This window comes from Rhinatrema bivittatum, chromosome 2 (genome assembly GCF_901001135.1).
Source record: "Rhinatrema bivittatum chromosome 2, aRhiBiv1.1, whole genome shotgun sequence".
NCBI classification, from domain to species: Eukaryota; Metazoa; Chordata; class Amphibia; order Gymnophiona; family Rhinatrematidae; genus Rhinatrema; species Rhinatrema bivittatum.
The window spans coordinates 788839459-788860084 of NC_042616.1; the positions used below are offsets into that span (position 1 = coordinate 788839459).

The window sequence follows — 20626 nt, forward strand, 5'->3', positions numbered from 1 at the left end:
GGTAGTTGTGGGTGGATCCTTGGGCTGGTGGCAGATGACCACGCCCCTGGGGGAAGATCCCGAGAGGGACCACCAGTCAGGCTCAGAGTATGGAGACAGACACACACTAGTTCTTTTATTAAACTGTATATAGAACCACCAGAGGTGGCAGTAGTGAGCTGGAAGTGCCCAGCTGGGCTGTAGTCCCTCAGATACTGGAACAGTGATCCTGGATAACTGAGCTGTAGATAAACTGAATATAGTGAGTAGGCAGAGTATGCAGAGTTCAGGAACAGAACCTTGATGGTAACACTCACACAATAGTCTCTTAGAAGCAGCCCAGAAGCTGGAATGAAATAGGCCCTCGAGGAGTGAGTCCCTGGTTCCAGGGACTGCTCTGAGAGAGTGATGGTAACTCACTGGTGTTGTAGGCAGCGATGACTTCCTGGCAGAAGTGATATTCAGTAGCAAGTCTGGGAACAAGAGCCCTCAAGGAGCGAGTACCAATTCTAGACCGCAATCTGAAAACCAAAGAGAAGCGAGGCCCCCGAAGAGCGGGTACCCCTGGTAAGTCCAAGGAGGCAGAGTAGCAAGATATGCAAAAAGCGAATCCCATCCGCCGATATCTGGAGGAAAGCCCTTGCTAACTCCATTCGTTAGCGATATCTGAAACCTTAAATATCCGGTGAGGATGACGTCACCTCAGGGGAACGCCCCTGACATTCGCGTCACTGCTGGTACTTGAGTCGGGGCCGCACCGCGCGTGCGCCCTTAGACTGCTGGGAAACATGGCGGTGTGCAGCGTCCAGCCGGTCCAGGGATGCCAGCGGAGAACGGCAAGTTGACGCTGCGGCAGGCAAACTTCCCACAGGCAAAGAGGGAGTCGCCAAAGAGGTAAGGTGGGCGTAGTGGAGATGTTGGGCAGCGACGGTCGCAACAGTACCCCCCTTCAATGGGTGATTTCCTCTTCGGGTACCAGGCTTGGGTTTTGAAGGATGCATGAGGTGGAACTGACGAAGCATCTCTTTGTCCAGATTATTGATCTGAGTATCCCAAGAGTTTTCTTCAGAGCCAAAACCTTCCCACTGTAGAAGGTATTCAAAGGTATTGCCTCTTTTACGAATATCCAGGACCTCCTCGACTTTGAATTCTAAGTCGTCTTCTGCACTGATGACAGGTGGAACTTGAGGTTTGGAAGAAAATTCACTGAGTAAAACTGGTTTCAAAAGTGAAACGTGGAAAGCATTATGAATGTCAGCAGCAGTGGATTGAGCTGCTGGGACGTCACTGAGCTTCAGTGGAAGTGGCGGTGTTGGAGAACGTCCATAGCCCAAATTATGAAACAGTAGTGGATATTTCAGCTTGATGAGAGGACTCCTTATGTCTTCCACTAGACGTCTGAGAATGAAGTTGCCTTCTGCCCCTGAGTCCATCGGGACAGGAGTCTGAATCGTGACCGGTCCGTAAGTCAAAGAAACTGGAAGAGAAAGTGGAGGAGAGGGCATGGTATGGTCTAAGAACAGTCCTCCTGCAGGACTTAGGCCCATCCGTTTTCTGGATGAATGGAGCATGTAGAGACATTATGGCCGGGCTGACCACAGTACATGCAAAGGCCGTGCTTTTTCCGAAGTCTTTTTTCTTTGGAAGTTAAAAGTCCATGACCAAGTTGCATCGGCTCCTCTTTATCAGCAGCAAGAATTACTGGATCCATCCGAGGTGCAGATATAGAACTAGCCTGTTTCAATCCAGGGAACACCTTAGGCCAGAGTTCCTTCATCTTGTCCTGGAGTTGGTGATCAATCCGAGTAGCCAAGGCTACTAATTCGTCCAGCGAGTCATGTGTTTCGCGAGCAGCCAGCTCGTCCTTTAAACGGGTATCCAGGCCTCTGCAAAAGAGTGTCTTGAGACATTTGGCGGAGTTTTGCTGCCAGAGTTTTGAACTCGATGGCAAATTCAGCCAATGATCTGCTGCCGCTTCAATTCCACCAAAGCAGAACCGGCTACAGCAGTTCGAGCAGGTTCATTGAAAATGGATTTAAACAAGTCCATAAATCCTTCTATGTTCTGCAAAATGGGGTCATTGTGCTCCCACAAGGTAGATGCCCAAGACAAGGCCCTACCATCCATGTATGAAAAGATGTATGTAGTCTTGGAAAGAGCCGTAGGAAATAAAGATGGCTGTAAGGCAAAGTGCATGCAGCACTGGTTTAAGAAGCCCCGGGCCTTCTGAATTTCACCGGAAAAGCGAATTGGAGCCGCCAGTGATATAGCAGTTTTTAGAGTTACCTCCTGTAACTGACCTTCATGGTCGGAAGCTGTGCCTTGAACCTTCTGTGTGTGTAGCTGATGAAACGCTGAAGTGAGTTTCTCCAAAGCGTATTGCTGTTCCACAATGCGCTGGGCCAGGCCCGGTATGGCCTGCAAGGCATTAAGTTGTTTCAGATCCATGGAGTTAGCAATCTGTTAGTGTTTATGGTAGTTGTGGGTGGCTCCTTGGGCTGGTAGCAGATGACCATGCCCCCGGGGGAAGATACCAAGAGGGACCACTGGTCAGGCTCAGAGTATGGAGACAGACACACACTAGTTATTTATTTATTTATTTTATTTAAATACTTTTGATATACCGATACTCAAGACTAGTGTCTTTTCGTACCGGTTTACATTGAAACATGGGGTAACCAATTAACAATGAACAGGGGGTTTACAGAGTGGGAGAGTAGAGAGCAAAAGCATACGATTAACATAATAAGATATAAATAGCTAAGTTAAACAGTATATGGAACCACCAGAGGTAGCAGTAGTGAGCTGGAAGTGCCCGGCTGGGCTGTAGTACCTCAGATACTGGAACAGCGATCCTGGATAACTGAGTTGTAGAGAAACTGAATATAGTGAGTAGGCAGAGTATGCAGAATTCAGGAACAGAACCTTGATGGTAACACTCACACAATAGTCTCTTAGAAGCAGCCCAGGAGCTGGAATGGTGGGCCCTCGAGGAGCGAGTACCTGGTTCCAGGGAACGCTCTGAGAAAGAGACAGTAACTCACTGATGTTGTAGGCAGCGATGACTTTCTGGCAGAAATGATATTCAGTAGCAAGTCCAAGAACGAGGGCCCTCGAGGAGCGAGTACCAATTCCAGACTGCAATCTGAAAAGGAAAGAGAAGCGAGGCCCCCAAGGAGCGGGTACCCCTGGTAAGTCCGAGGAGGTAGAGTAGCAAGGTATGCAGAGAGAAAATCCCATCCGCCGATACCTGGAGGAAAGCCCTTGCTAACTCCATTCATTAGCGATATCTGAAACCTTAAATATCTGGTGAGGATGACGTCACCTCAGGGGAACGCCCATGACGTTTGCGCCACTGTTGGTACTTGAGTCGGGCCCGCGCGCACACCCTGAGACTGCTGAGAAACATGGCGGTGTGCAGCGTCCAGCCGGTCCAGGGATGCCGGAGGAGAACAGCAAGATGACACTGCGGCAGCCAAACTTCCCACAGGCAAAGAAGGAGTCGCCAAAGAAGTAAGGTGGGCGTAGTGGAGACGTCGGGCAGCGACGGACGCAACAGATACTGAAGGAACTAAAAAATGAAATCTCTGATCTATTAGTTAAAATTTGTGACCTACATTAAAATCATCCATTGTACCTGAAGACTGGAGGGTAGCCAATGTAACCCCAATATTTAAAAAGGGCTCAAGGGGCGATTCGGGAAACTATAGACCAGTGAGCCTGAATTCAGTGCCCAGAAAAATAGTGGAAACTATTCTAAAGATCAAAATCATAGAGCATATAGAAACACATGATTTAATGGAACACAGTCAACATGGATTTACCCAAGGGAAGTCTTGCCTAACAAATCTGCTTCATTTTTTTGAAGGGGTTAATAAACGTGGATAAAGGTGAACCGATAGATGTAGTGTATTTGGATTTTCAGAAGGCATTTGACAAAGTCCCTCATGAGAGGCTTCTAAGAAAATTAAAAAATCATGGGATAGGAGGCGATGTCCTTTCGTGGATTACAAACTGGTTAAAAAAGACAGGAGAGTAGGATTAAATGGTCAATTTTCTCAGAGGAAAAGGGTAAACAGTGGAGTGCCTCAGGGATCTATACTTGGACTGGTGCTTTTCAATATATATATAAATGATCTGGAAAGGAATACAAAAAGTGAGGTTATCAAATTTGCGGATGATACAAAATTATTCAGAGTAGTTAAATCACAAGCAGATTGTGATACATTACAGGAGGACCTTGCAAGACTGGAAGATTGGGCATCCATATGGCAGATGAAATTTAATTTGGACAAGTGCAAGGAGTTGCATATAGGGAAAAATAACCCTTGCTGTAGTTACATGATGTTAGGTTCCATATTAGGAGCTATACCCAGGAAAAAGATCTAGGCATCATAGTAGATAATATTTTGAAATTGTCAGCTCAGTGTGCTGCAGCAGTCAAAAAAGCAAATAGAATGTTAGGAATTATTAGGAATGGAATGGTTAATAAAACGGAAAATGTCATAATGCCTCTGTATCACTCCATGGTGAGACCGCACTTGAATACTGTGTACAATTCTGGCCGCCGCATCTCAAAAAAAGATATAGTTGCGATGGAGAAGGTACTGAGAAGGGCAACCAAAATGATAAAGGAGATGGAATAGCTCCCCTATGAGGAAAGGCTGAAGAGGTTAGGGCTGTTCAGCTTGGAGAAGAGACGGCTTGGGGGGGATATGATAGAGGTCTTTAAGATCATGAGAGGTCTTGAATGAGTAGATTTGAATCAGTTATTTACACTTTTGGATAATAGAAGGACTAGGGGGCATTCCATGAGGTTAGCAAGTAGCACATTTAAGATTAATCGGAGAAAATTATTTTTCACTCAATGCACAATTAAGCTCTGGAATTTGTTGCCAGAAGATGTGGTTAGTGCAGTAAGTGTAGCTGGGTTCAAAAAAGGTTTGGATAAGTTCTTGGAGGAGAAGTCCATTAATGGCTATTAATCAATTTTACTTAGGGAATAGCCACTGCTATTAATTGTATCAGTAGCATGGGATCTTCTTGGTGTTTGGGTAATTGCCAGGTTCTTGTGGCCTGGTTTGGACTCTGTTGGAAACAGGATGCTGGGGCTTGATGGACCCTTGGTCTGACCCAGCAAGGCAATTTCTTATGTTCTTAGCATAAGTGCATGTAATGTGCATGTAGGTATCTTGTACTTGTGCACATGCTAATTTATAAACATAAAAAATATGTAATTTTTTTGCCATACATTCACCTATGCAAGAAAAAAAAAGATATTTACCCGAATACATTAGGCAACTTATTTGTGCAATTTAACACCTGCTAATTATCTAGTGCAAATGGTATCAAACTCATTTGTTGTCTGCTATTGTGGGACGGGATATCTGGTGGAACCAGGGTGGAGTTCAGGGTGAGCTAGGAGGGTCTTGATGACCTGAAAATAGACTGGGCGAATTGGTGGAAGCATCGGTAAACTGGTGATTTCAATTATGAGCGCATGTTTTAAAATATGATGTCCGTGTATAAATCAGGATTTTACATTAGCAAGTTATATAAGTGTGAATGTTTATAAAATACATAGGAAAAATATGTGTTTTCATTGCGTAAGAGATACTTCATTCCCTTTTCACTATTTTTCCTTTTTCTTTCTTAGGGAGAGGATTTTTGGCACTGTTTGGATTGATCCTAATATTTTTCCTCACCTTGGGTGCTGGGATATCCCCCTATATAACTTGAGTTGAACATGTGCAATATGCGATTGGTTGTACTTTTGGTCTTTGGAGTGAGAGAAGTGTTTTTAGAGTGGACCCTTGCAGGCCCTATACTTGCACCAGTTCAGTAATGAGGACTATGTCCTTATTAGTACCTTCACGGAACCTGCCCTTGAAAGAGAAGAGAGGTTTCATTTTTTCCTGACATACTCACAGATCAGGAGGGACGTCACCACTTCCATTACTTTGCCCTGCAACCAGTCTATGTGGGGATTGCAGTTGCCAGCACTCTAGTGGCCTACTGCAGTGTTTGCGACTATATCAGAAAGAGAGGAAGTGGCCCTGGAGACTGTTGTGTGCCCCTACATTCTAGGAGTCTCCTGAATAGTGGGTTATAAGAAATGGCATCTGAATAGGGACCCAAAGGTATGTACGTGGTGGATGACGACTGAAGATTCGAGATTATTTTTCAAGTGTGGTTTCAGCGACTATGGCCAAAAACTGTGAAGATGCACTACAACAGTGCTGTTCCAGCCATGCGTCAATTTGGACAGTGGGATTGTGCAAAAACTGCAGGAAGGAGGACATGCGCAAAATCATGATGTCAAACAATGTATCATCACCTGCCGGCCATTCCAGAATTACAAATTATCACGAGTGAGGAGTGGGCATGGTGCAGCAAGAGAAGAATAGGAGAAAGCACTTGAGCCAGCTGCCCTTTCTGAGAGAGAGCATGGAGTGTCAGGGAGTGGATGCTACACGCTGTTGTGAGACAACAAACCATGCTTTGAGCAAGTGGAGCAAGATGTCTGACCTTTCCTTATCCCAGGTGGGAGACAGGAGCCTAATGTCATGCCTGGACGAGGGTTTGGTGTTAGCAGCCAGAGAGTTAATCAGCAGCCTGATGAATGGGGCTGCTTCCCCCCACACCTCCCCCTCGTCTGGGAGGTCAGGTCAGCCAACACCTAGACCGATGCGTGCCCATATCAAATCATTGGTAAGCGCTTTCTTTGCAAAACTGCGCATTTACGTAATCTCAAACCATTCTTCCAGCTGTTAAACATTTGCATAGTCCTTCAATCTCTGGTTTTCTCCTCAATAGATTATTGTAATTCGTTATATTTTGGACTTCCTAATAGTACTTTACGCTTGATTCAACTAATTCAAAGTGCAGCTGCAAGTCTGTTAATCGGTACAAATTTATGAGAGAACATTATTCCAGTTCTGCAGTCACTTCACTAGCTCCCAATCCATCAACGCATTAAATAAAAAGTGGCTGTTTTGATATTTAATTTATTGAATACACTGACATTTGCTGGGTTAATTCAACCTTGAGAATTCACAGTCCCATGTGATCTCAGAGCTCCTCTGGCCAAAATCTTCTGAACATCCCTTCTCCACGCGAAGTACATCTGTCAGAAACACGTGACAGAGACTACTCACTTGCAGGTCTCAGAATATGGAATGCACTTTCAATAGAGGTTCGTAAGACCAGCAAGGTTAAAGAATTTAAGAAATCTCTCACAACTTCTTTATTTAAGGAGGCCTTTGCAATATCAGATTAGCCTCTTAATTTCCTTTCAGAAATTTGATTAATTATGATCATTCTGCAAGTACTAGTGGTGTATGTATATTTTGTTGAATTTCTGTTTTTATTATTATGAATGTTGCACTGTACCCAGTCCCAAACTTTGGAGGATACAGGCTAAAAATATTTTAAATAAAAATAGACTAGAAGGGGTTCAATTGTTTTAACATCGAGGTTGACTATAGTTATCTCTGGTGGGCTGCAAGCACTAGGATGCCAAACATGCCACAATTTTCAACAACCATAACCAATGACATTGTAATTCTGCTGGTGAAGCACTACTATGGTTTTGGAAGCAGATGCCAGCACTGGCATGGCTTTATTTGCCCAGAATAAATTGTCTCTGGTAAGTGTCATAACCCATGTTAGAGTGTGAAAGTGCCAAGGGTTGTCTTTGCCCAGTGAGTCGGTTGGGAGCGAAGGAAGCAGCAGCGACCATAGCCAGAGTTGGGAGCAGGCCACTGTATAAATTGGAGCCCCAGAACTGAAACGCAGTCCCCCAGCTGACAAAGAGAGGATTTCTTTTATCTGCTGTTCCTGAGCCAGGTTTCTTGGAGGGGCTGCATGTCGTAGTGTAGGGAGATATGTCATGTTTTACCCCTGATTCACCAATTATGAATCATAATAACCAAGAAACTTACAGGCCAGTGTGGTGACAGGCCCCAGACACTGTCACAGCAAGCAAGAGAAAGACATTTACCCAGATGAAGTTTAAAACTGCACCGTCTCAGTGGAAAATGAAGAACTTTTATCCTGTTGCACTGAAAGATACCTTATCAGACCTGCCTGTTTGCATGTTCCTGGGTCAATAGGAGCAAAGCAGACAGAGAGACAACAGCTTAAGCCCATGGATGAGCCAAGGCAAGCAAAGGTCAGAAAGACCCTCAGTCTAAGGGAGGGGGGGGGGCAGTCAGAGACAGAGAAAATGCCGACAATGGCAGTCAGTTTGGCATACAGACGTGGCAGTTCTCCCCCCCCCCCCCCAAAAGAAATGGGGATGGGGAACAAGACCTGTAACGTGGCAGGAACCCCCTGAAGTAATGGGGAGGGGGAAGAAGACCTGCAATGCAGAAACAGTCTCTCCACCCACCACGAAGTTATGCATGAGATTACGTATATTCATCAGCTGGGAAATACAAGACAGGGGGGCAAAGAAGTAAGGAGGGAGCAACCTTGAAATCAAAAGGAGGAGAAAGACTGAAGCGAAGGACCACTTGAAAGAGGAAGGGAGAAAGAGAGCACAAACCAGGGGAGAAAACCCGGAGAGTGAATCCTGAGCATCCCTGCAAGCGAAAGGCTGGTCAGTAGCAGACCAGCACTCCCTGCTAGAGATGTGAATCGTTTTCCATATCGTCTTAACGATAGAAATCGTGTGGCAGGAGAAGAAAATCGTGTTTGGCACGATTATTTCGTTGAAAAATCGTTAAAAATCGTTTTTTCCGATTAGTGCGCACTAACTCGAGTTAGTGCGCACTAACTCGAGTTAGTGCGCACTAACTCAAAATGATACAAATAGACACTTTCCAGGTCACTGAAGGTCAGTTAGGAATGAATATGTGTTCCTATTGGCTGGCAGCCCTCTTATCTATTGATGTTACCAAGGTTACCACTGAGGTGATGGTTGGGGGGATGGGAAATGGAACTGGAAACTCATGAACACCAACGGAAAATGAAACAAAGTGTTCACACTTCCCAGGTCAGTAAAGGTCACTTAGGAATGAATATGTATTCCTATTGGCTGGCTGTGCTCTTATCTATTGATGTTACCAAGGTTACCACTGAGGTAATGGTTGGGGGGATGTGAAATGGAAACAGTTGGAAGCTTGACATGTGATGATCAGCACTCACGTGACTAGAACTTCTTTGTTTATTATTTTTGTTAGCAGACACGTGCATGTTGAATTTGCCAATCACTGTGCATTTTAGAAAGGTGGTCCTGGCTGGAACTGTACACAGTTCAAATATATGTAATTGATTGTTGGTAAGTGTATTTTTTAAGTAGCCACACTGGCACAAGTATGTTTACTTTTCCTCCTACTTAACTCACTAGCTCAGCTTTGTAAGAAGGGCTTCTCTGCTTGAGTGAGGGTCAGGCAGCTCCCCCCTGTCTGTGAAGCCAGCCTCTCACTAGTAATGCAGGGAGGGAGCTGTCTCAGACTTCACCATCCTCCCCCCCCCCTCACCCACACACCATTCACTAGCTGGGACATGGGGGAAGTCAAGAGTGAGGGTCAGGCAGCTCCCCCCTGTCTGTGAAGCCAGCCTCTCACTAGTAATGCAGGGAGGGAGCTGTCTCAGACTTCACCATCCTCCCCCCCCCCCCACACACCATTCACTAGCTGGGACATGGGGGAAGTCAGGAGTGAGGGTCAGGCAGCTCCCCCCTGTCTGTGAAGCCAGCCTCTCACTAGTAATGCAGGGAGGGAGCTGTCTCAGACTTCACCATCCTCCTCCCCTCCCCCTCACCCACACACCATTCACTAGCTGGGACATGGGGGAAGTCAGGAGTGAGGGTCAGGCAGCTCCCCCCTGTCTGTGAAGCCAGCCTCTCACTAGTAATGCAGGGAAGGAGCTGTCTCAGACTTCACCATCCTCCCCCCCCCCCCTCACCCACACACCATTCACTAGCTGGGACATGGGGGAAGTCAGGAGTGAGGGTCAGGCAGCTCCCCCCTGTCTGTGAAGCCAGCCTCTCACTAGTAATGCAGGGAGGGAGCTGTCTCAGACTTCACCATCCTCCTCCCCCCCCCCCTCACCCACACACCATTCACTAGCTGGGACATGGGGGAAGTCAGGAGTGAGGGTCAGGCAGCTCCCCCCTGTCTGTGAAGCCAGCCTCTCACTAGTAATGCAGGGAGGGAGCTGTCTCAGACTTCACCATCCTCCCCCCCCCCCCCCTCACCCACACACCATTCACTAGCTGGGACATGGGGGAAGTCAGGAGTGAGGGTCAGGCAGCTCCCCCCTGTCTGTGAAGCCAGCCTCTCACTAGTAATGCAGGGAGGGAGCTGTCTCAGACTTCACCATCCTCCCCCCCCCCCCTCACCCACACACCATTCACTAGCTGGGACATGGGGGAAGTCAGGAGTGAGGGTCAGGCAGCTCCCCCCTGTCTGTGAAGCCAGCCTCTCACTAGTAATGCAGGGAGGGAGCTGTCTCAGACTTCACCATCCTCCCCCCCCCCCCTCACCCACACACCATTCACTAGCTGGGACATGGGGGAAGTCAGGAGTGAGGGTCAGGCAGCTCCCCCCTGTCTGTGAAGCCAGCCTCTCACTAGTAATGCAGGGAGGGAGCTGTCTCAGACTTCACCATCCTCCTCCCCCCCCCCTCACCCACACACCATTCACTAGCTGGGACATGGGGGAAGTCAGGAGTGAGGGTCAGGCAGCTCCCCCCTGTCTGTGAAGCCAGCCTCTCACTAGTAATGCAGGGAGGGAGCTGTCTCAGACTTCACCATCCTCCCCCCCCCCTCACCCACACACCATTCACTAGCTGGGACATGGGGGAAGTCAGGAGTGAGGGTCAGGCAGCTCCCCCCTGTCTGTGAAGCCAGCCTCTCACTAGTAATGCAGGGAGGGATCTGTCTCAGACTTCACCATCCTCCCCCCCCCCCCCCTCTCACCCACACACCATTCACTAGCTGGGACATGGGGGAAGTCAGGAGTGAGGGTCAGGCAGCTCCCCCCTGTCTGTGAAGCCAGCCTCTCACTAGTAATGCAGGGAGGGAGCTGTCTCAGACTTCACCATCCTCCCCCCCCCCTCACCCACACACCATTCACTAGCTGGGACATGGGGGAAGTCAGGAGTGAGGGTCAGGCAGCTCCCCCCTGTCTGTGAAGCCAGCCTCTCACTAGTAATGCAGGGAGGGAGCTGTCTCAGACTTCACCATCCTCCCCCCCCCCCCTCACCCACACACCATTCACTAGCTGGGACATGGGGGAAGTCAGGAGTGAGGGTCAGGCAGCTCCCCCCTGTATGTGAAGCCAGCATCTCACTAGTAATGCAGGGAGGGAGCTGTCTCAGACTGGTATCAGGGTTAGGGCACTGTGTGCAGGAAGATCACAACACTCCTGGTATTAATAGGGATAGGGCACTGTAAGAGATGACTGTAGTAGATTGAATAAAGATCTGATGTTTCTGCTCTCCTCACACCAAACAAAAACAACACACAAGCAGAGAAGCCCTTCTTACAAAGCTGAGCTAGTGAGTTAAGTAGGAGGAAAAGTAAACATACTTGTGCCAGTGTGGCTACTTAAAAAATACACTTACCAACAATCAATTACATATATTTGAACTGTGTACATTTCCAGCCAGGACCACCTTTCTAAAATGCACAGTGATTGGCAAATTCAACATGCACTAGCATTTCAGGTGCCTGCTAACAAAAATAATAAACAAACAAGTTCTAGTCACGTGAGTGCTGATCATTACATTACTTTTTTTGTCAAGCTTCCAACTGTTTCCATTTCACATCCCCCCAACCATTACCTCAGTGTTAGCCTTGGTAACATCAATAGATAAGAGCACAGCCAGCCAATAGGAATACATACATACATATTCATTCCTAAGTGACCTTTACTGACCTGGGAAGTGTGAACACTTTGTTTCATTTTCTGTTGGTGTTCGTTAGTTTCCAGTTCCATTTCCCATCCCCCCAACCATCACCTCAGTGGTAACCTTGGTAACATCAATAGATAAGAGGGCAGCCAGCCAATAGGAACACATATTCATTCCTAACTGACCTTCAGTGACCTGGAAAGTGTTTATTTGTATCATTTTCAGTTAGTGCGCACTAAATCGAGTTAGTGCGCACTAACGGGGAGTTAGTGTGCACTAACCCGATTTAGTGCGCACTAACACGATTTAACGATTTTTAACGATAAATCGTTAGAATTTCTATTGTATCGTGTTCTATAACGATTTAAGACGATATTAACATTATCGGACGATAATTTTAATCGTTGAAAAACGATTCACATCCCTACTCCCTGCTATCGAAGGAAGAAGCCTGGGTGTGGCCCAGAGACCAGAGAGATGAGGTGCCTGCTCAGGTGCGGAGAGTAGGATGGAGTCTGAGACAGTGAGGGGCAAGAGCAAGCCCTGACAGCCAACAAGTACCAGAGCCAGTAGCAAGCCTCCTTCCGGGACTGCCTGCCCGCTCTGCCAGTACCAAGCCCAGGAAGCAATTCTCTCCCCTGCCCACATTCTTCAGCCCTCCAGTTGGAGCCTGCTTCAGAGGTGAACAGAGATATTGCCTGAAACCTAGACCAAGGGTAAGTAAGTTAGCCATAAGTGTTAATATATTAAGCAGGCTAAGGTTTATAGCATGTCTTTTACCACTCACAATACAGAACTTACTTTAGGGAAAACTGGTGCTTAGTGACCAGGATGTAAGAGATAGGAATTGTTGTTATTTTCTAAATGCTATATCCTGCCAAATCTGATAAATAAAAGTCTATTTCTGAGGAGAATACACGGGGTCTTTTCCGGACTTAGAATCACAAGTAAGGTGGGAGGGCAGCCTGCAGTGTCTTGTAGCAGACAAATCCCTGCACCCCTAAACCTGCTTAGAGTAGTAGAGAGAAAGAGTTGGTGGAGTTGGCTTGCCTTCCACCTGTGGCCCTGAACAGCAATTGTGAACCGAGCATGTATTTGGTGAGCGTCTGTGTTGGGTTCGTGGACCCTTGGACCGGTCGGGACCGGAAGATGGAGTACTGCGAGGTAGTAGCAGTAGCCCCGACCGGGAGGTGGCAAGGACGGAGAAGTGGCTGGCCCGAGGAAGGCCCTGGAAAGCCTTTGCGACCAAGGGCTAGGCAAGGGAGAGGAAGAAGGATGGAGCTGACACAGTGGTGAGGAAGTCTTCGCCCTGGAAGCCGAGCCTCCCCCGAGAGGAGCTCGTAGGAGTTCGGCCGCTGGGACTTAGGAGATTCACCCTGGAAGCCGGAGTCCCCCCAGGAGGAGCCCGTAGGAACCCGGCCGCTGGGACTTAGGAGAGCCCGCGGGGGCAGAGTCAGAGGGGATCCGCGGTCGAGTGCCGGAGGGTCGTTGCTCACCAGTCCAGAGTCAAGTGCCAGAGAGTCGCCGCTTGCCAGTCCAGAGTCGAGTGCCAGGGAAACGCCGCTTGCCAGTCCAGAGTCGAAAGCCAGGGAATCGTCGTAAGCCAGTCCAGAGTCAGAAGCCGAGGAGTCGTCGTAAGCCAGATCAGGATCAGGAGCCAGAGGGTCGTCGTAAGCCAGTCCGGGATCAGGAATCAGGAAACCAAGGAAGCACAGGACGCAGCAACTAAAGACAGGAAACCTGGAACCTCGTTGCAAGGCAAGGAAGGCCTCACGGTGCAGGGTTTAAATACCCTGAGCGTCTGACATCATCCGGAGGGCAGTGCCGTTGTTTCCCGCGCTGGCCCCTTTAAAACCTGGGGCCTAGCCGCGGAGAACGCCGGCAGCCAGCACGGCGTGGGAGCGCCGCTCTTGGGGCCTGCACGGCCCGAAAACGCGGCGGAACCGGAGGGGCACCGTGACAGGGTGAGTGGCGGTCCCGGGGACGGCCCGGGATCGCAACAGTCTGTGTCTGCTCCATGTGTGTGACCAAGGTGCTAGCGTGTAATGTCTGTGTAGGGATCTATTGCTTCCCCAGTAGGTGGTGTATTGGTATTCTGGGACTCAGTGTACTATTTACAGTGCTGCTTTTTCACAGGTAGGGTTCTTGTTGAGTTCCTGACGTTATGATAAGTTTACTGTATAGATTTTGAGTGTCTTTTTCGAAGGATTTTGTATTAGTTCACAATGTGTCTGGCAGTGGAAGGAGTTTGTGCTGCTGTTACTGTGAGGTGCCTGTCTGGATGTGGTGTGGTATCTGCCTCTCGTTGTGTGTATCTCTTTGCTCCTATTAGAAATCCGAAGAGAATCAAAACTGGAATTTTGAGCTTCTGGCTGGAAGCATGATTGCCTGCTATTTGGCCAACGGTTTAACAGCCGAACAAACTGATTGGTTGGTGAGAGACTTTGACATATATATATATATATATATATATATATATATTTACACACACACACACACACACACAGAGACATGATGTAACCCAACTTTGGTGGGTGGGAGCCCAACAAATTGAATGGATGGAAGTGGAGACCGAGGCTCAAAAAGTTCTCTCACCCCTGGCTTAAAAGATTGCTGGACTGGCTGAAATTTACCTTCAACTGTGGTCATGAACTACGATCCCATGTAGAAGTTGAGGATATTGTTGTATTTATTATTACTGTTGAGATTATTGCATTTGGCTGATTCACAAAAAATGGGAATAATTCCATTAAATTCTATAGGAATTTGCAAAATACTTAAAAATAAACAAAAAAAATACTGGTGTTCTTTGCTTCTGACAATCAATGGGAGTCCCCTGCACTAGGATTTCCTCTTATTTTTTTTTGAGAAATGTGGCTTATAACTTTAGTTATGTTTAGGTTTGTTTGGTGCAAAGTTGACTTTAGTTCTTTTTTCCTGCAAGTGCTTTGTAATTCATGGTCTTGTTCCCTAGCCCAGGATGCCCAAAGGGCCCTGAAGAATGAGCTATGTTCTACAGCATCTTACCCCATGGTGATGCAATATGGGAGACTATGCCACCTAACTGGTATAGTTCCCATAGGTGGGGTTTTTTTTCCCTTATCAGAAGGGGCCCATTTGGGCCCAGACTGGGATGTTTTTCCCAGTTTTTCTTCAGAGGCCCAGGTGTGCCCACACTGAGGATGTTTCACTCAGCTTCAAGTGAAGTACTAACAACCACTCCTCCAGCTAGAAGAGCTGGTTAGTGTTGACAATGTTGAGAGATGATAGGTAATTATTATATGTCAAGGTTTCTAACTGGGGAATCTTCACTGTTATATGTAATGCAGGAAAGTGACATTGTGTGTCATGCATTTGAGTTGTATATTCAATAATGCCTTGAAAGGTTGTGCAGGTCAAGGACTCTACTATGGGATTTGAGCTCCACCAAGTGGTCAACTTAAAAAATTACTGCTGCATTTTCTCAATTTATAATGTTAGTGTGTATGTTATCATAATTGTGCCTGAAAAAGTTGGGAGTAAAGAAAAGGAAATCTGAGTCATATTTCTGTGGCAGAGAGAGGAGATAAGGGGTACTGCACTTTGAATACTGTGTGCAATTCTGGTCACCACATCTCAAAAAGGATATAGCTGCCCTGGAGAAAGTGCAGAGAAGGGCAACCAAAATGATATGGGGCATGGAATGGCTGCCCTACGAGGAAAGGCTAAAGAAGTTAGGGCTGTTCAGTTTAGAGAAGAGACAACTAAAGGGGGGATATGATAGAAGTCTACAAAATCATGAAAGGACTTAAACAAGTTAATGTAAATCGGTTATTTACTCTATCAGATAATAGAAGGACCAGGGGGCACTCCATGAAGTTAGGAAGTAGCTCATTTAAAACAAATCGAAGAAAATTATTTTTCACTCAGTGCATAGTTAAGCTCTGGAATTCATTCCCAGAGGATGTGGTTACAGCAGTTAGTGTAACTGGGTTTAAAAAAGGTTTGGATAAGTTCCTGGAGGTTAAATCCATAAACTGCTATTACGGTAATTAATAAGCAATAGTAGCTTGTGATCTATCTAATGTTTGGGTATTTGCTAGGTACAGGATACTGGACTTGAAAGACCCTTGGTCTGACCCAGTATGGCATTCTTATGTAGTTATGTACCATTAATTGTTCCTTTTTCCATTCTTAGGGAGAGGATTTTGTCACTTTTTGGACTAACCTTAAGATTTTTCCTCACCTTGGCTGATGGAATTATTCAGGCTCCTCTTACCTAACTTGGATTGAATATATGCAATGCGTGGTTGGTTGCAGTTTTGGTTTTTGAAATGAGGAGTGTTTTTACAATGGACCTTTGTAGGCCCTAAAGCCTGCATCAGTTGAGTAATTAAGACTGTTTTTACTAGTGCCCTCATGGACCTAGAAAGAACCTGTCCTTGAGAAAGGAGAAGAGAGTTTTTGACCTATTGAGAGAGTTGTTTATTTTTTCCTTGACCTCCTCCTATATTAGTGATAAGGGACAATCTTATGGAAGTCACTTCGATGAAGGATTAATTTAGGTTAAATTTAGCTCATTATGCAAGAGAAATACAGTTATAATGATTCATAGCTATAGGATGCAGCTTTGTGCTTGCTTGAATTCTTTGTAAAACTTAACTCATATTTATTTATATTTTTTATATTCCGCTTTTCGCACTTTTTTCAGCACTTCAAAGTGGATTACATTCAGGTACTGTAGGTATTTCCCTATCCCCAGAGGGCTTACAATCTAATCTTCCCTTTGTAGTTATTTAGATGTATGTATTTAGTGTAAGAAGATGGTCAGAAGCTAGCATTGACAAATTGGTGAAACATATTGTAAAATGGTAAATGAGGATGTCAGAGAGAGAAAGAACAACTTATATTATAGTACAAGGTCAGCACGAGATTGTTGGAAAGTACTGGATATTCTGCCAGAAAAGATACCAGAGACATAATACTGCTTATATGATGCACAATGCTGAAAGCATAAAGAAGAAATTATAGGATTCTGGGCAATTAGGTAGCCCTTCATTCACAGTCCACAGTCCTCCCTTCTCTTCTTTTGATAGAAGCAGTCTGAAAACTTCAAGGTCACACAGAGAGAGAAATACAAAATACAAGATGGAAACAAGACCTAGAGAATAAGAATACCATTTTGAGCCAGCTGGCAGTGAAGGGGTTAAAAGACTATGCTCAATGAAGCATAGCACTAGCAGATAAGCATTACACAAGTAACACAGTGAGATGAAATTAGAAAACACCTGGCATCTGCCCAGATTTAGTTTATAGACACAGTATAAACTGGATATAAGATTTATAGACCCTATGTTTGTGAGTGCACTTTTAGCTTTTGGGGTATTCACTTTTTTATCTATTTTGGTATTGGTATTACATAAGAACATGCCATACTGGGTCAGACCAAGGGTCCATCAAGCCCAGCATCCTGTTTCCAACAGTGGCCAATCCAGGCCATAAGAACCTGGCAAGTACCTGGCAGTAGTATTTGTTCCTGATATAATAGTTATATGATTACTTTTACTTACATGACACTGATGATACTGCTTGCTGATTTTATTAATATGATTCTGGCATCCAGCAAAATGTGTTGGGTTTAGAGAAAGTCTTATATAGACTCTCTCTCATAGATAAGAGAATGTCTTATCTATGAGAGAGAATGTCTGGACAAAATGGTGATTAATAGTAGTGAATAAAATACAAGAATCCACCATTTCAAAGTAGTCCTGACACAAACAATAGTTTTTTCTTATCAGTTTGGCAATATTTCAGAAGAGCTAGCAGCCAGAGAAAATTGTTAAGCGCATGCACCACCCAAAGACATAAAACTTTAACCCACAGTGGGATTGGTGGACTCCTGCGAATAGCTGCTGAAAGAGGTTAGCACTACCATCTCGACAGAGATTCGGAGTTCGCGGTGCCACCCAGAGTTTCCAAAGAAATCTGCCTGCTGGCCACTGTCTGAGGAGTTGGGGAAGTTGCTCATTGTGCTGATATACAACCTATTTTGTTTGTTATAGTCACAGACGTTCTTATAAGTGTCTGTTTGTGCATATATTATACAGAAAATTCTAGCTTTTCATATTTTCACATAAGCCATAGTCAGGTGTCGTCATTTTCTTAGTATGTTTGTGTGATCCAGACTGCAAGGCAAAACCCCGCAACCTTCTACACACCCTGCACCTCCCAGCTCAGAAGTGAAGTCATCCCTGCCTGAAGGGAACAGGATAGGATGATGCTTTGTCATACAACCAACCTAAGTGGGAAATGCAGTTGCCAGCATAGAGAATTGATTTTGAAGAGTTTGTTTTTTCTCTTTTTGTTAGGAGAAACCTTTCACCACCATTCCTCCATTTCATCAAGAGGGGACACTGACTCAGTGTTTAGAGAGAGTAAGTTTTCTTTTGTATTGTATCAAGAGATTTCATGCTTCTTTTTGTGATTTTTGACTCTGATCGAGTCTTCCAAATTTTCAAATAAACACCACCTCAAGTGTCCAGCATGTGTCAACTGAGACAAGGAGTGAATACATCCAAGACAGTGATTGTGGAGTGTGAGAGACTATTCCAGGGTTCCTACTCCCATGAGCCTAGGGCCCTGGAGACTTACCCTCCTTCCTGCCAGAAGAACCTCAACACCCCCATGGCCTACTGCAGAGTTCTGGACTGTGTCAAAAGAGAAGAAGGAGCATTGGGAGAGATAGTGACCCTGGGGAGTGTTGTGCACCCCTATATTCTGGGAGTCACCCGAAGAAGGGGGCTACAAATCCATTGCAGGTATTTGCATGTATGTTGGGGTATAGACATACATGTATTTTATACTCGGCCAGGCCATGTAGAGTTGTTTGAAAGTTATCCTCCTTGCTTTCTGCTAAATTATGGACACAAAAAAAAATGATTTCCTTATAAAATGAATGATTTAGTATTATACTGAACGCAGGCTTACTTTGCAATATGCAGCATTTGATTGCTAATCTAATTCCAAGTGTTTATGATACACAGCTTTCTTAGGGAAACAATGGCTCAATTGAATCTTTTTCATGTGCTCTTATGAAACTGTGAACTACAGATACTAAGCTTAATTCAGATTCTAGTAGTTGGCCTGTACATCTCTTGCATTGACAGGAGGCACAGGTAGATCACTGAATTCAGAACTGGATTCAGTTTACAACTAATGCAAATTTATAAGCAAGTCTTGTATGCAACCATAACATTTGTATTTCAGGACTCTTTTACTCCAGGGATGCTATATAATATTACTGCTTATGCTGTTGGTAAGACTTGTGCTGTCTTTATTCCAATATTACCCTCAATGTGTGATGCTCCTGAGTTAGATATGCTGTGACTTCAGGATGAAGGATTACAGCTTCCAAGAACTGGGTCCATAGTGCCAATAGGTGGGAGCAGAGCCATGCAAGGTCCCTGCTGATCTGGTCAGTCATCTTTTCTGGATTACTCATCATCTGAAAGGAAAGAACAGACTATGAAATAATATAAGTTATGACCTGAGGCTTCTTTCTAATTATGATATACAAGCCTCATCTATCACAATTAAACTGAGGAACTAATTTACTGCAGATTATGAAATATCCCAGAAATTTAGAGTGATAAATAATTTACAAGATTCTAAATCAATATGTTTATATTTAAAAAGTATCAGGATACTGTGGATATAATGTTACATAACATAGTTAAGCATTATAGTAAATGAAAGTAAAAAAAGTAAAACAAGTAATGTTAGTTTCTTGCAATTTTATAAGGGCAATAAGGCACAATAAGCACATTTGCTACGTGATGGCAAGAATATAGTTGTACCTTAATATTTATTTATTTATTTATTTATAGTTTTTTATATACCGTGGCACATGTTGCACATCACCTCGGTTTACAGCAAACAGTAATTCAGCCAAAGGCTTTACAATGAACATGTGGAAAAAGCAAAATGCTTATTTAACAGAAAAACTAGGAGTATACATATCAAATACATATGTGTAACAATATTAACTAGAGTCTGTCTTGAAGAGAGATATTTCTAAGGAAAAAAGCGGGTAGGGAAAAGGGGGAAATCATAGGAGGGGGGGAATGGAGTCAGACCCGCCCCACAGGTCTGACTCCCCTATCCTCCCCCCCCCCCCCATGTCAGAGAGGGAGGGGAGTCAGGGGGGGAAGGGAAAGGCAAGGTAGAGTAGAGGAATCAGGAATAGGTTGAGCAGCGAAGTATGTAATTTGCATGAGTCCCATCCTTCAAAGGAAGGCTTTTCTAAACAGCCATGTTTTTAGGTCATGTTTAAATTTTCGGTGGCAGGGTTCCTGGCGCAGTTCTGCAGGCATACTGTTCCACATTTTGGTTCCTGCTATGATGAGCGAAGTTCTTTAGTGGAAGCAAGTTTAGTTAGTTTAGGAGAAGGGATCGGCAGTCTGGCCTGATGTTGGGATCTGATTATATATTATATATTATATATATAAGGAATCAGTTTCATTAACAATGTTCTTTATTAAATTGTGATGATACAGATGTGCAGTTTAACATTCAACAGTTGGATAGCTAATAAAAGTAGAGTGGATCGGGTGTTGAACCGTTTGGGTCAACTGTAATTATTTCGGAGGTATTATATTTTGGCGATGTAGATGGGTCCATTATGATTACATTTAGAGAGTATAATAACATTTAAATATATAGTTTATAGGAGTCCAGTGATAGCTTTGTGATTGTGATGTGCAGAGGGACGCCATACATTGCATTCGAGATTCGGATTCGTCGGGGG

General features: G+C 45.1%; 1 protein-coding gene across 1 annotated transcript in view; it reads right to left on the reverse strand.

Annotated features, from left to right (window-relative positions):
- The window catches only part of FAM135B (family with sequence similarity 135 member B), a 397453-nt gene that overhangs the window by 90188 nt on the left and 286639 nt on the right, over positions 1–20626 (reverse strand). Inside the window, exon 12 of the mRNA XM_029592069.1 lies at positions 19169–19324. Coding sequence (XP_029447929.1) covers positions 19169–19324 — 156 coding nt within the window. The remainder of the gene's footprint in view (positions 1–19168; positions 19325–20626) is intronic.